The following is a 17,437-nucleotide window of genomic DNA, read 5'->3' on the forward strand; positions in this document are numbered from 1 at the left end:
TTCCATTCTAACCCTGTAAAAAACACATTTCCTGTTCTTGGGTGGCTACACTCTCTCCTCCACTGTATCTATGGAAAAACCCAGGTTGAACTTTAAAGCATGTCTGCTTTTAGTCATCTCCATTACAAGGGTGTGATGGGATTTGCAGTTAACAAAAGAAGATTACATTGTTTTAGCTTGCTTCCACTTCATCTCACATTAAGTGAGAATGACACTGCATTTCAAGGGAAGTCAAGAATTTTCTGTATAAAAAATAAAAGTGTAACGCCACTCATGAAATAGTGTAGAACTTTCTACACTTGCTAAAAAATTTTTTTTTCCTGAAAAATGAAGACTAACACAGACACTATATCTAGGCCTTGGTAACCTGCAATATCTAAATTTTGTGTTCTGGAGTTTAGTTAATTAGTTTGGAATGAACTGCCAATGCAAAGGAACAGACCAATAAATGAACATTTTTTTTCCAAAAGCAATGCACCACAAAGTGTGGTAGTACATTTTGATGCATTGCAGTGCACCACAACACATGCTGTGTGTTTCTGTTAGTGTTTTTTCACTTTGGTTTTTTTTTTTTGGAGTTGAAATCTTTGTTTTGGTGTCAAAACCAGCTGCGTCAACATAGCATGTATAATAAAGTAACATTATGATATGGTTAGAGTTCTGCTGAAGTAAAACAGGCAAAAAAGTGTCCCCTTCAAATAAGATAGTAAATACTCACCTTTCCCACTAGCTGTGCCACCAAACACAACTGCAATGAAGGGATACAGCCCTAAAACTCTTCAGAATCTGCTACCATTTGTGTCCATTTTCTAGTCATTCGCTGTACACAATGGTTCGATCCTCCAGCTCCTATGTCACTACTGAATCCATTAATGAAGTAGGGGTTAATGACAGGAACCACTAAGTACAGTGGGGGTATAAAAAAAAATCAACATAGTTGATTTGGTGAGGCAATTTCTCTTCAATGTAATAGTGTTTGGTGGCATGGACATTGAGAGAGATGAGCATATCCTATGTTCTTTCAATGAGACTATATTATACTGTCAGGTCTCTTAAAAATAACAGAATAAACAAATAACAGAATAAGTAAGTATACCAAAGGAGACCTCATTAGAGGCTAATAATTCAAACATGCTAGCACTGATTGGGATAAGTAAAATAAATCTCACCTTAAACATTACAGGTGTGAACCACGCAGGCATAAACACCAAGTTGCAAAGGCGAGATGTTGGACACTGCTGGTCAATACAAACAAGTAATGCCACATCACCAAGTTTCCCCTGGCCCATGATCTCCACAGGGACTTTTAGAACAATCTCATTTTGTTCTTCATAGACACCAGGCTGGAGCATAATGCGATCATAAATGTTAGCTGAAGCTAGGGCAGTCCTAAGGTTCTCATACTCACAGCCATACCCAACATAAAGGACTTTACGATCCTTCTTTCTTCGAAATAGATACAAACAATTGGAGGACTCCAGGTCCTGAGCATTTTTAGTCCAGGTTTTGGAAGCTATATAATGTTGCTTGAAAGCCTCTCTCCATGACTTTGGTTCTACTTCTGGCCTAATAGGCCAGTTGGGGTGTCTACATTCCACACATCCCAGACAAAGCTGTCGCCATCTTGTGTTATCCAGGCTTATTATAAGGTCATACCATGATCGGCAGACCAAGCCACAACGCCCAAGGTCACGCAAAGGCAAGTAGGCCAAAATCAAACGCCACAGTTCAAGTGGTAGACCACCAATCTCCATAATATCCTATAAATAAAAATTAAAAAATTAGGTTGAAGGTAACTTTGAAAAAAAAAAAGTCAACCAGGATGAAAAAAAAATAGAATTCAGGAACCAAGTTAAAATTTAAAAGGAAAGGTACATTATTTGTTAAATAATTACACGTTTTAAGTTATGAAGGTCAAAGAGAAACAATGCTTTATTGGTGACTTCTACTTAATTTTTAGAACATTTATAACTTTACACACTGATCTTTTATGTCCTTTTTTTTGCATTTCTTGCATTAAATTGTAATTTTCAGAAATAAATGTTTAGGCTCAATTCACACTTGTGCGACTTGCCATGCAACTTGGGACATCAAAGTTGCATGTCAAGTTGCAGCCCATTCTTTTTAATGGCACCTATTCAAGTCGCAGCATCTTTGAAAAGGTGCCTGCACTACTTTGATACGACTTTTGATGCAACTTTGATCGAGAGAGTGTAAAGTCAGATCAAAGTCCCACTCAAAGTTGCTCCAAAGATGAAATGGAAATCGTGTAACTTCGGAGTCGTGCAAATGAGAATGGAGTCTTAGAACAGGGTGCCTTTATTATACTTTGTTTATAGATTATACTGGGCTTTCTAATAAAACCATAACAATAGTTGCCTATTTGTGAACTGTCTACTGGGAAATTATACTCCGTATGTACTCATAGTAACAAGAGTTGACAGATAGCAAGGGAGATTTACTTGTGCACACAGAATCTGGCACAGCTATGTATAATAACCAATCAACTTCTAGGTTTTATTGTCAAACACAATAAATGATCCATCAATCGACTTGGGAAAAACCAGCCTGTCGGATTTTTCTGCATGTGATTACTGCCAGGGGCTATAGCCGCTAGCAGTAATTATTTTATTCTGCTGGCCAGGAAGGCTCCCGCCCCCACCCCCAGTTGGCAAAATACAATAGCGCCGTGGGAGACATTCCCCCATCAACACTGACTGTGTTAGAAGAAAAAACCCATGGTGAAAGGAAAGAAAATTGCATCATCTATGGGGGAGTGCCTTAGGGAAAAGCAGAGTCTGGGCAGTTACAGTGTTACTAAACCCACATCAGTAAAAGCAGTCTTTATATGCTGTAAAGCATGCTTGTTATACTCACTATGGAATCTTAGGGGTTAATGCTCTACACTGTATAAAAAGGCTGTTTAATCCTGTCTTCTCTTCTTTTACTGTCCCCAATCCATCTGCTGATAGTACATAGCTCTAGAAGGCACTCAGCACATGCTCAGATTATTGTGTATGGCTAGAGAGTTGTTTTTTCTTTGGGAGGATGCATATGATCAGCACAGGAACAATCAGCACTGTCCAGACAAAGGTTCAGGGGTTATGCAGCCTCATAGGACAGTCAGAGAAGAAGGACTTCTCCTACAAGCTTTAACCAGTGCTCTGCTGGACACTGATAGAAGTCACAAGACTGTTATATACTGCTGATGAGAAAAGGTATTTAGCAGTTTATAGTTACTAAAATAATTACATTTCCATGTTGTGTGTACAGTGGGAAAAAAAGATATAGTGAATGCAGGGTCCTGAGTTTAGTAACACTTTAATAGACAGATATGGCTGCCTCCCCGTAATCATGTTTCTATTATTAATAATTACCATAAACAACAAACCATTCTTTTTAAACACTGAAAGATTTCGTCATTCCACTTAGCAGTAGCATATTTTTAGGGGCCCAGTACTTGTCCAACTCGGTCTTTGGTCTAAAGTGCATTACATAACAGAAAAAGACAACCCAAAACCAGAAAAGGTAGAAAATCTGATTCAAATGTTTTTTTTTAAACTATCCAAAAAAATTAACTACTTGACATAATCAATAAAAGGCAAGTCTTAAAAAGAAATTTACCTTGATTAGAATCTTATTTTATGTTTGACTTTCATCTTCATCTCCATTTTTATTTCTTCAGTGTCAGCATCTGGCCAAAATAAAAAAAAGAAATAAACAAACAAAACAGAAGCCTTAATTTGATTGATGGCTTATGTTGGCTATGCAGAAATCCATCCATGGAAAGATAAACACTTTGTCTTTGTTAAACAAAACATATCTGTACGCAAGCAGCTGTTTTTAGTAATTGATTACTTTTGAGTTATCTATGGTACCCACACTTTCTGATGTATTGCATTATATGGAACAAGAGTCTGCACATGTGCATATGCAAGTCAGGAAACATGGTGAGCAAAATAGCCTTAATTCTACTTTTATTTTTGTGTAGAATTAACATGTTTCATAGTTTATTTCCATTATAAACAAGTCATATGTACAGTGTATATCATGTATAGCTCAAATGTTTAATGTGCTTGCCATGTATTTACAGATAAGGATTAATCCATATTAGGAATTCCCTCTTGCACATTTATTTTTAATATTTCAGAATTTTGTTAAGATTATTATTAATAATTAAAGATTTAAGATCTTTGTCCCGTTTAATCCAATGCCATTTTTATAGCCGATGCCCTTGGTATTTCCTTACAAAGGAACATCTGCAAAAAACAATACACTGTATTAACATATCCTTTTTTATAATAAGACCTTTAAAACTATTCTTGCACCCAATTTGGGTTGTGCAGAATTATATATTTTAGGATCCATAAATGGGGAAACAAAATCTGTTTAATGTGTATGTGGTTGAGAAACGTGCTCATTTCCTGTGCTCAAACACAATTTTTTTATTGGAAGAAAAGAGATTTAGGAGGTTATTTACTAAAACTGGAGAGTGCAAAATCTGGTGCAGCTCTGCATAGAAACCAATCAGCTTCCAGTTATTTTTTTTTTTCAAAGCTTAATTGAACAAGGTGAAGTTAGAAACCAATTGGCTACAATACACAGCTGCACCAAATTCTGAGTGCACCAGTTTTAGTAAATCTCCCTTCACCTTTAGCTGTGATAAGAGTTCCTAATTTATACAGATACTCCCTGGAAGGTTCACCACCCTTGTTAAATGGGAGGGATGTCTGGAGGCACACATAGCTAAGATTGGAATACCTTGCAATTCCGGAAAAATGTTGCAGCATGTGGCCAGGCACAGTGAAATCTTCACTGACTTAAGTCTATAAATCTACATGACACATTCGTAGTTAAAGTATATGTAAAGACAATATATTTTATAGATTTGGATAGAGCAGCCTTTCTCAGCCTTTTCAACACAAAGAAACCCTTGAAATAACTTTCTGGTCTTAGAGAGCCCCTGCTAAAAAATTATAACTCTAATTACAACTTGTGATACATTAGTGTGGTGGTCATTGGGAAGAATGATCCTTACACTTGTAGTCATTGGGAAGAATTACCCCCTTATAGATAGCTAAAAAAATCAATTATGTCAGTGAGAACTTGTCTGAGAGGAAAAAACTGCTAATTTCTGAAGGAACCCTTAGCAACCCCTGAAGGATACCTGGTTGAGAAACCCTAGGATAGAGTAAAGAAGGGCATGTAGCTCCAGTTAGGTTATGTTTTGCCTGGGGAAATGTCCCTTTACTTTATCAAAGTGAGGGAAATTCCCATCTTATACAGGTATCATAGGAACATTTTTTACCTTTTTTATTATACAAGATTTTGGATGATTTATCTTTATCTCCTGCCCTGGTGACAGCAAAATATTGGTTTTCCACTCACCTGCTGTCTCAGTAACTGTGGTCACTAGGACAAACAGACGTGGTAAGTTTCGTCAACAAAGTCACGGACTGCAATAAAAACTTCACAGGGGTTTTAACTTTTCCCCATCTATCCTCTGTCAAAAAAAAGGTTTTATCTTTACTGATATGGACTGGGTAATGTGTTAGGAACGTTAGGATGCCCCATCGTTTGATGGAAATGAAAATTATCAACATACAGAGGACTAAATTCAAAGACACCCCGAAAATCAAAGTAAAAAGATGATGCAGCAGGCTAGTCCATTTTGCTAACATTTCATTGCATCAACTCAAAATGGTACTCAGTAGTTTGTATGGCCCCCACGTGCTTGTATGCATGCCTGACAACCTTGGGGCATACTCCTAAAGAGTCGACGGATGGTGTCCTGGGGTATTTCCTCCCAGATCTGGACCAGGGCATCACTGAGCTCCTGGACAGTCTGAGGTGCAACCTGGTGATGTCGGATAGACCAAAACATGATATCCCAGAAGTTTTCTATTGGATTTAGGTCAGGCGAATGTGGGGGCCATTCAGTGGTATCAATTCCTTCATCCTCCAGGAACTGCCTGCATACTCTCACCACATGAGGCCGGGCATTGTCATGCACCAGGAGGAACCCAGGACCCACTGCACCAGCGTAGGGTCTGAAAATGGGTCCAAGGGTTCATCCCAATACCTACTGGTAGTCAGGGTGCCATTGTCTAGCCTGTAGAGGTCTGTGCGTCCTCCATGGATAGGCCTCCCCAGACCATCACTGAACGGTAATGCTGAACAATGTTACAGGCAGCATAACGTTCTCCACAGCTTCTCCAGACCCTTTCATTTCTGTCACATGTGCTCAGGGTGAACCTGCTCTCATCTGTGAAAAGCACAGGGTGCCAGTGGCAGACCTGCCAATTCTGGTGTTCAATGGCAAATGCCAATCGAGCTCTATGGTGCCGGGCAGTGAGCACAGGGCCCACTAGAGGACGTCGGGCCCTCTGACTACCCTCATGAAGTCTGTTTCTGATTATTTGGTCAGAGACATTCACACCAGTGGCCTGCTGAAGGTCATTTTGTAGGGCTCTGGCAGTGCTCATCCTGTTCCTGCTTGCACAAAGAAACAGATACCGGTCCTGCTGATGGGTTAAAGACCTTCTACAGCCCTGTCCAGCTCTCCTAGAGTAACTGCCTGTCTGCTGGAATCTCCTCTATGCTCGAGACTGTGCTGGGAGACACAGCAAACCTTCTGGCAATGGCAGACACCACACGCTGTCACAGCTGTCACACGCTGTCACAGTAACCAGCAACTGTCAAAGCAGACATCTGCACTGATAATCAGTGCCCTGAATATCAGTGCAGCCCCAAAAGTGCCCAACTGTGCTGCCCATCAGTTCCCAACAGTGCAGCCAGTCAGTGCCCTTCAGTGCTACCTATTAGTGCCCTTCAGTGGCACCTATCAGTGCCCATCACTGCCGCCTATCAGTGCCCATCACTGCAGTGCCTCCTCATCAATGCCCATCAGAGCCACCTCATCAGTTCTGCTTATCTGTGCCACCTTATCAGTGCCCATCAGTGCAGCCTCATCAATGCACCAATCAATGCACCTCATCAATCAGTGAAGAAGTGAAAAATTACTGGTTTGCTAAATGTTTTCGCTTGTAGAGCAAAAAAATAAAACACTCTGGTGAATAAATACCGTGTAAAGAAATCGCTATTTCTGTGAAAAATTTTTTAAAAATTTCATATGGGTACAGTGTTGCACGACAGCACAATTGTCAAAGCGCGCCAGTGCTGAAAGCTAAAAATTGTCCTGGGCAGGAAGTGGGTGAAAGTGCCCGGTAGGCAAGTGGTTAAAAAGCCTCACAGCTGACAATGCATACTGTATCAGAGCAAAAGCCATGAGGTCAAAAAGGAACTGTATGCAGAGACAGGATTACTGCAAGGCACAGATCTGGGGAAGGCTACAAAATAAATTCTGCTGCACTGAAGGTTCCCAAGAGCACAGTGGCCTAAATTGAGCAATCGGGGGAGAAGGGACTTAGTAACAGAGGTGACCAAGAACCCGGTGGTCACTCTGACTGAGCTCCAGAGATCCTTTGTGGTGATTGGACAAAGTTCCAGAAGGACAACCATCACTACAGCCCTCCACCGACCTGGGCTTTATGGCAGAGTGGCTGGACGGAAGCCTCTCCTCGGTACAAAACACATGAAAGCTTGTTTGGAGTTTGCAGAAGCTGAATGCACTGTGGCAAGCTGTCTGTGAAGCTGCAAGGAGTCATAGCTGGCTTTCTACAGTTAACATGGTGGTGCCAGAGACCAAAAACCCAGCCTGGGGAAGTACGGCACTGGATCCCTGGACAAGTAAGTGTTAAAGGTCAGCAGCTACATTCTTTGTAGTCGAAAAGGTTTTGTACCTTAAAAGAGAAGCGTGGACTCCCCCCCCCCCCCCCCCCCAATTTATACTTACTTATTGGTCCAATGCTGCATCTGTCCCCCGCCGGCTCCAAGTGTGAGAACTCAGCGATCACATGACTGCTGATCGCTGAGTTCTCACAGCTGCACTGAGCAGAGAGTGGAGACTCAGTCAACGCTGTCTGCTCTGCTCCCCCTCCTTCATGCTCACTGGAGTGCTGGGCTGTGAAGGGGAAGGGAGCGGCTGGGTCAGGCTCTCAGCAGATCAGATCGCTGAAAGGCTGAGTCAGGTGCCACTCCGGACTCTGGGGTGGATCCCAACATTGAAGTCGGGATCTTTCCTCAGCCTGCATCAGCTGTGTGACGTCAGCCAACAGTGGGCGACAGCCCACTATCAGCTAAAAACGAGTCACAGGAGTGCAGAACAAACTGCATTCCAGTGATCCACAGAAGTACAGCCAAAAGAGCTTTGGCTGTACATCTCCTTTAATGCATTCTCTGCATTAGAGTACAGTGATACTTCTGTTCGCGAACAGAAGAGTTTGCAAAAAATTTGCTTCGGTTTGTGAACTCTGCTTTGGTTGACAAACACGAGCCATGGCCATCTTCCCTGCTCTGACACGTGGTCGTGACTTCCTGTAGGTGAGATCGCGGTCACAGACAGACACTGAAAGTGTACTGTGAAGACACCTACAGTACTGAGAAGCTTTTTGGTGTGGTTTTTAGCACATACTGTATAGTACTGTACATCCCTGTGCACACTTGCTGTAAAGCTTTTTTGTGTGCTTTTTAGCACATACTGTGCTGGACATCCAGTATGGCTCCAAAGAAAATTCAGAGCAAGCATGGTGGTAAGAAGAAAGTGCGGAGTGGTAATGAAGGTGACAAGAAAGTAAGGAGCGGTAATGAAGGTGACATGAACGCGCAGAGCAGTAATGAAGGTGACAAGAATGTGCAGAACGGGAATGAAGGTGACAAGAACATGCAGAGCAGTAATGAAGGTGACAAGAACATGCAGAGCGGTACTGAAGGTGACAAGAACATGCAGAGCAGTAATGAAGGTGACAAGAATGTGCAGAGCAGGAATGAAGGTGACAAAAAGTGCAGAGCAGTAATGAAGGTGACAAGAATGTGCAGAGCTGTAATGAAGGTGACAAGAATGTGCAGAGCGGTAATGAAGGTGACAAGAATGTGCAGAGCAGTAATGAAGGTGGGACGAATGTGCAGAGCAAGCATGGTAGTAAAAAGAAAGTGCAAAGCATGGTGGTACAAAAAAGTGCAGAGCAAGAATGGAAAGAATAAGGTTGTGAAGAAAATAACCATTGAGTTGAAGGAGGAAATTGTAGAAAAGCATGACAATGGTATTCGTGTGACTGATCTGGCCTCGAAGTACAAGATGGCGAAGTCAACAATCTCGACTATTTTGAAGAAGAAAGCTGCCATCAAAGGAGCTGATGTGGCAAAAGGAGTAATGATGTTAACCAAGCAGAGGACGCAAGTGCAGGAAGAGGTGGAAAAACTTTTGTTAGTGTGGTTGAATGAGAAACAGCTGACAGGTGATAGCGTTAGTGAAGCTATGATCTGTGAAAAATCCAAGAAATTGCACAGTGGGTTTCTGCAAAAAAACCCTCTACAAGTGCAACAAGTGAAGAATTTAAAGCCAGTAGAGGGTGGTTTGAAAAATTCTGCAAGAGAAGTGGCATCCACAGTGTGACTAGACATGCTGAGACTTCCAGTTCTTTGAAGGCCACTGCAGAAGCCTACAAGAAAGAATTTGCAGAAATTATGAAGGCAGAAGGATACGTAGCTCAACAAGTGTTAAACTGTATGAAACAGGGCTCTTCTGGAAAAAGATGCCGAACAGAACCTATATCACACAGGAAGAAAAGGCACTTCCAGGGCACAAGACCATGAAGGAGAGATTGACCCTTTTGCTGTGTGCGAACGCAAGCGCTGATCTGAAGATTAAGCCGCTACTGGTGTACCATTCCCAGACCCCTCGTGCATTCAGGGAACAGAATGTGAACAAGGCCAGACTGCCTGTCACGTGGAGGTCCAATGCGAAAGCTTGAGTCACAAGGCAATTGTTCATGGAATGGCTGCAAGAGGTGTTCACACCCACTGTAAGAAAATATCTGACAACCAACTGCCTGAAAGGTGCCTTCTTCTGATAAACAATGCCTTGGCACACCCTTCAGCCTCGGTGGATGAAATGGACGCCCAGTATGACTTCATAAAGGTCAAGTTCCTCCCCCCCCAACACAACATCTCTTCTGCAGCCCATGGACCAGCAACTTCAAGAAGCTGTACATAAAGGTGCTCTTCCCTAAGTGTTTTAATGTCACTGTCATCCTTGAGTCTGAAAGAATTCTGGAAGAAACATTTCAAAGTTCTCCACTGCATCAACCTCATTGACAAAGCCTGGGAAGATGTCACGTACCAGACCTTAAACTCAGCCTTGAGGAAACTGTGGCCAGAATGTGTCACTGAACGTGACTTTGAAGGGTCTGATGCAGAGGTAGTGGAGGAGATTGTGCCCATGGGCGAGAGTATGGGTCTGGACGTCGAAGGTGCAGAGATAGAGGACCTTGTTGAGGAACATAAGGAGGAGCTGACCATGGAGGAAATTTCTGAACTCCACAGTGAGCAGCAGAAGGTGCTTATTTTAGGAGCATTCCACTGAGGAAGAGGAAGACAGGGAAGAGGAAGACAGGGAGGAGGTTAGCAGTGATGCCATAAAATCCATTATGGAAAAACGGAATGAGTGCCATGATTTTTTTGAGAAGCACCACCCCAACATAACTGTAATGAACAGAATGTTGAGTCTGATGAACGATAACGTTGTCTGTCATTTCCAGAGAGTTATGCAGCGCAGGAAAAGACAAGTGACATTGGACAGATTTTTCACCAAAACAGAGCCTGCAGTTAAGAGGCAAAGAAGACAGGAAACCCCTGAAGGAGATCTCCCCAATGTTCTTATGGAGGGGGACTCTCCCACCGAACAATAACTGCCTCCCACCCGCCTTCCTGTCCTCCACGCCAGAAGTCGTCTCAAGCAATGTTCGTGTTCTCTCTCTTCATACTGTACTGTACTTTGTTTCATATTTTTGTGGTTCAAAAACAAAGTTCAGAATGGATTAATCTTATTTACGTTGAACCTTATGGGAAAATTTGATTTGGTTGGCGACCAAATTCGGTTCACGACCACGTTTGTAGGGGTCAAAACGGAGTAACCTGATTTACATTGGGAAAATTTGCCTTGGTTTGCGACCAGAGTCGTGGAACGAATTAAGTTCGTGAACAGAGGTATCTCTGTACTTTCACACTGATCTGCAGAAAAAACACATATGTGTTTTAACCACATTTACAGTACAGTTTTAACGCGGGTGCGTTTTGCTGCGTTTTCCATTGATTTAACGCACCAAACCTGCACCAAAAATGCAGCAAGCAGGATTTTTAAAAGAGCACATGACCCGCAAAGGATCACTGTAAAGAGTTCCACAAGAATGCATGGTCACGAATTTTTCTTCTGCTTTGTTGAATGCAAAAGAGAAAAAAATATGGATCAGTGTGAAAGCAGCCTTAAGGTAAATGAGTTGTGGTAGTCACAGCGGAAGCCTTCCTGTGATGAGGGAGCAGGGGATGTGGCTGAGCTGCACTGTGTGTGTGTGGATGCACGTAGCCCAGATTGGAAATGTGCTCGCACAGGGGCCTCCATAGCAAATGGCTTTCTTGGGGGCACCTGGAGGATGAAGGAGCAGACAGCGCTGGCGGGAGACACCAGACTAGGAGGAAAGGGGACGCTCTATGCAATATTGTTGCACAGAGCAGGTAAGTATAACATCTTTTTTATTTTCAGCCCCAAAATGTTTAGCTTTAATATCACTTTAAAGCTTTGTGAATTGCGCCTAATGTGGGATATAGGAAAGAGCTGTTCCAGTTTGACGAATGCAAAGGTATAATACAAAGGGAAATTTACATCCACTGGGTATAAAGTCCCTACAGACATTACATGCCTCTATTAAAAGTAATTGTAAACAAGGCTCATTAGGTCTCTTGAGATATCGCACATTGTGATAACAGTTCTACATTAACCTCGTCATGTCTGGGGCAATTCTTTACTTTTTCACACATGCTAAAATCTGCATTTTTCTGCTTGAAAATTACTTAGAACCCCCAAACATTAAATAATTTCTGAAAGCAGAGGACCTGCAGAATGGTAGCAGCTGCAATTTTTTACAATATTTGTACAGCTGTTTATCAAGCACATGTTTTCAGGAAATGAATTTTAGTGCACACAAACACAAAACCCACTTTTTGGAAATGTACAACAGATGGGGTTGAAACTTTTTGGTATTCTTTGTGCAATCCTTACCTCTATAGAACAATGATAAATAAATTAAACAATAGTTGCTGCCCACACTGTTATGTGTTTTCTCACACCATCAACATATATAACAAATTATTAAAAAAAAATTATATAACAGATGTTGAGTAGATACCAAACATGTCAATGCTCATAATTGTAACTGCCCTTGAAATGGTGAAAAACTACAGTACCCACAATTTTTCATAGGTGCTTTAAAAGCATATAAAGGTTATCAGTTTAAAGCTAAACTTTTTTTTTTTGCATTCCCCTCCTCCTCCTCCACTTCCACATTTGGAACTGATTTTGTGGGGAGGGGGGAATGTGTACCTGGTTTTGACAGGAACCTGGTCCCACTTCCAAGCAGATGCACCGCGGCAATCTGAGCTGGACGTTCGCCCCCCCTCCTTCCCCCAAAGCCTTCTGGGACACATCACAGGTCCCCGAAGACTGTGGGACCATTCACAAAGCGGAGTGCACTTTGCACATGCCACAAGGCTTCACTGTCAGTTTCCCATACTAAAGATTACAGATGCACTGAAATTTCGGCCGTTGGCCGATATGAAAAAAAAAAAAAAACACAATACAGGTGCCGAAAAAACCCTGCCCCTCGCCGCTGCCACCACCACTCGGTAGTTCTCAGCCTTACCTGAGAAACCACCGAACAATCCTGGAGCTGGGCATAGAGATTAGTGAAGGAGAGATGGCCTCCACTCATCTCTATGCCCTTGGAGGACCGCAGCAATGTCACTTCCGGTTCCGGACACTTTTTTTTTTTTTTTAAAGCACTAGATCAATGCCTTTTTTTGATCCTATGCTTTACATTGCAGAGGAGAGATGTGGGGTCTTATTGACCCCATATCTCTCTATAAAGAGGACTTGTCACTAATTATTTCTATCACAAGGGATGCATGCATTTCTTGTAATAAGAATAAAAGTGACTAAAAAAAAAAACAACAAAAAAAAACAAAAAAACCCATTAAATAATAAAAAAAAAAATTAAAGTGCCCCCGTCCCCTCGTGCTCGCACGTAGTGGTGGACACATACGTAGACCATGCCCACATACGTAAATGGTGTTCAAACCACACATATGAGGTATCGCCACAAACGTCAGAGCAAGAGCAATAATTCTTGCACTAGACCTCCTCTGTAACTTTACACTGCTAACCTGCAGAAATTTTTAAAACATCACCCATGGAGATTTAAAAGTACCGCAGTTTCACGCCATTCCACCAGCGTGCACAATTTTAAAGCGTGACATGCTGGGTATCTATTTACTCGCCGTAACATCTTCTTTCATATGTTACAAAAAAATTGGGGTATATACTGTTTTTTTTTGTTTTTATTTAATAAAAGTGTATTTTTTCCAAAAAATATATATTAATTTTTAAAAACTGCGCATTTAGGTTTTCGGCCAAGTGCATTTTGAATTTTTGTTCTCAGCACCAGAATTTTCATTTCGGTGCATCACTGCATACGCTTGCACCTGAAGCTGTTTGAAGAATTGAGGACATCACTGAATCCCTGGACAGGTAAATGTCCTACTATTAATAGTCAGCAGCTACAGTGTTTGTAGCTGCTGACTTTTAATTTTTTTAGGGGGAGCCCGGAGCTCCGCTTTAACCATGAATGGCTCTAGAGTGATTGCTCTCAATCTGGAGTTCACAGTGATACCTCACATGTGGTGCAAACACTGTTTACATGCAAGTGCGGTACCTACGTACAAATTTGCATTTATGCGCAGAAGGGACGGGGGTGCTTTTAATTTCTTTTTTTCTTTATTTTATTACATTTCTGTTTGTTTTTTTTTCATTTAACATTACTGCTATCACAAGGGGGTGTAGAGCACACCTGGTTCCCTTTTACTGAACAGCTGACCGCTGGCTGGTACCAGGTTTAAGGGGTTAAAACAGGCAGTAAGTAGGCAATATAATGCCTCCTCACTGTCTATCAAATGCCCTCTGAAGAGTGATCCAATTCTGGTACCGAGAGGTGTCAGGACAAACAGTGCACCGCAGTTTGTTGTCCTGAAGAGCCACAGAATGGTTAGGGTACTCATGCTGACCCCTGTCCACAGCCAAAAGCGCCTACAATGGGTATGTGAGCATCAGAACTGGACCACAGAGCAATGCAAGAAGGTGGCCTGGTCTGATGAATTCAAGAATGGTTTGACTTGACTTGGCTTCCAAATTCCCCAGATCTCATTCCAAGTGAGTATCTAGAGGATGTGTTGAAAAAACAAGTCCAACCCATGGAGGTTCCACCACGCAATTTACAGAACTTAAGCCTAGGTTCACATTTGAGTGTTTTTCAGTACATTTTCTAGTTTGCAGAAACACACAGTCCATTTAACATGATTTCCAATGGATCTAGTTCATATCTGTTCATTTTGACTGGGTGTGTTTTTTTTTTAAAGGGTCAGGGACTCTTTTTCCAGCAGCAGGTTGCATTTTTTTGTGCAATAGACTTCAATGAAACCACACCAAAAACGTAACCGTTGGATTTTTTATACTTTTGTATTTTTTTGCTAATAGGGAAATATGATAGTTCCTTCGTGAGGTTCAACTTTGATGCGACTTTACACTCCTTGGCACTCAAGTAGCATCAAAATTGCACCCATCCAAAGTCACATCAAAGTGGCAACAAAGTCAATACTTTCCTATTGACAAAAAAACAAACTGCAAAACTCATAAAAAACACAAAAACGCACTGCAAAAGGCGCCAGAAAAATGCATCAATCACAACTTGCAGAGGTGTGAACCTAATCTTAAGGATTGTTTACTGATGGCTTGGTGCCAGATACCACAGCATACCTTCAGAGGTCTAGTGGAGTCCATGCCTCGCTGGGTTATGGTGAGTAGTCAATATGTTATGGCTGATCGGTGTATATAATATACTGTTTTGATTATGCATAATGGATACAGGAGGTCATTATATAATTTTAGATCAATATACTACCTACACGTGATGCATATGTGTATATATATGGGCAGCACAGTGGCTAAATGGTTAGCACTTCCACCAGGCAGCACTAGGGTCATTGGTTCAAATCCCAACCACGGCACCACCTGTCTGGCGTTTGTATGTTCTCCCTGTGCCTGCATGGGTTTCCTCTAGGCAATCCAGTTTCCCCACACACTCCAAAGACATGCTGGTAGTTTAAATAGATCCTGTCTACATTGGCCCTAGTATATGAATGTAAGTTAGGGACTTTAGATTGTACACCCCTTGAGGGTTAGGGACTGATGTGAATGTACAATATATATGTAAAGCTCTGCATAAATTGACAGTGCTATACAAGTACCTGAAATAAATAAATATACATGTGATCCTGTTTGGAATATGCATAATGGATACAGAGGTCATTATATTATTTTAGATCAATATACTATCTACACATGATGTATATGGGTATATATACGGGCAGCACAGTGGCTAAATGGTTAGCACTTCCACCTGGCAGCACCAGGGTCCTTGGTTCAAATCCCAACCACAACACCACTCTCCTGGAGCTTGCATGTTCTCCCTGTGCTTCCTCCAGGAACTCCGGTTTCCTCCCACACTCCAAAGACATCTTGGTAGGTGAATTGGCTCCTGTCTAAATTGGCCCTAGCATGCATATGTATGAATGTAAGTTAGGGACCTTAGATTGTACACCCCTTGAGGGTTAGGGACTGATGTGAATGTAAAGCACTGCATAAATTGACAGTGCTATACAAGTACTTGTAATAAATAAATATACATATGAACCTGTTTGGAATATGGATACAGAGGTCAGTATATTATTTTAGATCAATATACTACCTACACCTGACGTGTATATGTATATACATATGATCCTGTTCTGAATATGCATAATGGATACAGAGGTCATTATATTACTGTAGGTTAATATGCTACATACGTCTGATGAGTGTATATATATATATATATGTGTGTGTTTTTGTTTTAATTTAATGTATATGTCCGTATATCAGATACTATTTTGATTATGCATGATAGAGGTCATTATATGATTTTTAGATCAATACACTACCTACGCCTGATGTGTGTGTTTGTGTATGTATGTGTGTATATATCTGCTTTCATGAATCATATTGTGACAGATTATTGTAATCTATCTACAGACCGATCAGACTAAGGTAGTATATTGTGTTTAATATTCCCACCCCCTGTATATCTGTAATGTAAATAGTAATAGAACACACTATGATGGATTAACAGAAGGCTCTTGTCATTTCTATACATCCTAATGCAGGATAGTGATGCACAATGATGCTGCTGCTCCCCATACATACAGAGATGAAGAGGGAGAGGTGGCACAGGTCCTGTGTACAGGTCCTAGGAGGATGCTGTAGTGTCACCCCCCCATCCTCACAATGTCACACACACAGCAGTATGTAGTATGCCACGCTTCCCATAGAGAGGATGGAGTGCTGGCAGGCGTAGTGTAGATGTGGAGCAGCAGCTATGGATTCATGAGAGGACAAGGAAGGACACAGAAAGTTCCAGTAGCGGAGTACCTGCATACACACACAACGCTCAGCCGGCTCCCAGGCACTGCTGCTCCTTGTGCTGCCTGCAGACTGATCACCGCTGCTGCTACCATAGAGTACAGGAGGAGAAATGAGTAGATGAGCCCCTCCTGGTCTTTCCACTGAATCCAGCAGTCCAAGCACCATAGAGACTTGACGGAGCCAAGGAAAGAGTCGTAAAGATGAAAGGAGGGAGCTGTGTGCTGTTCATGGAACTCCATCCTGTGGCAGCCACATGGAAGTGATGTGCTCACATGAAGCACAAGCTCAATGTAAATCCTGAAATAAATGGCATTTTTTTTCACCGAAGCACTGTGTATCATAAACGGGCGGACTGACAACTCATGGGGCCCCCGGGAAACAGAGGGACTGGCAGGAACATCACGGATTTTGCACAAAGGAAGCAATACAAAGAGAACAGGATACTTTTCCATACAAGTACATGGTACCAGGGGCGGACTGACAACTCATAGGGCCCCCGGGCAATAGGGGATCATGGGGCCCCTGTGTCCTTGCCCAAACTCAAAAAAGCCTATGAGAAAGGTACCAGGGGCATCTCATGGGGCCCCATACTGACCCCGGGCCCTCGGGCAGCGCCCGAGTTTCCAAATAGTCCGCCCCTGGTACTAGGTATTAGGCCCCTTTCATATGGGGTTTCTGTGCTCTGTTCAGCCAGGGTTCCCATGCTGAATCAGAGCTAAACAGTGTGGATGACAATGTTTCAACATTTGTGCC

At 42.1% G+C, this 17,437-nt stretch overlaps 1 protein-coding gene across 1 annotated transcript in view; it reads right to left on the reverse strand.

Annotated features, from left to right (window-relative positions):
• Positions 1–16,831, reverse strand: part of FBXO10 (F-box protein 10) — a 144,633-nt gene extending 127,802 nt beyond the window's left edge. Inside the window, exons 1-3 of the mRNA XM_089670912.1 lie at positions 16,691–16,831; positions 3,625–3,694; positions 1,170–1,760 (exon numbers count right to left, since the gene is read on the reverse strand). Coding sequence (XP_089527038.1) covers positions 1,170–1,754 — 585 coding nt within the window. The 5' untranslated portion in view covers positions 1,755–1,760; positions 3,625–3,694; positions 16,691–16,831. The remainder of the gene's footprint in view (positions 1–1,169; positions 1,761–3,624; positions 3,695–16,690) is intronic.
• Between the last annotated feature and the right edge of the window lie 606 nt (positions 16,832–17,437).

Source organism: Staurois parvus, unplaced genomic scaffold (assembly GCF_062004578.1).
Source record: "Staurois parvus isolate SC_StPar_1 unplaced genomic scaffold, SC_StPar_1.0 ptg000096l, whole genome shotgun sequence".
NCBI lineage: Eukaryota > Metazoa > Chordata > Amphibia > Anura > Ranidae > Staurois > Staurois parvus.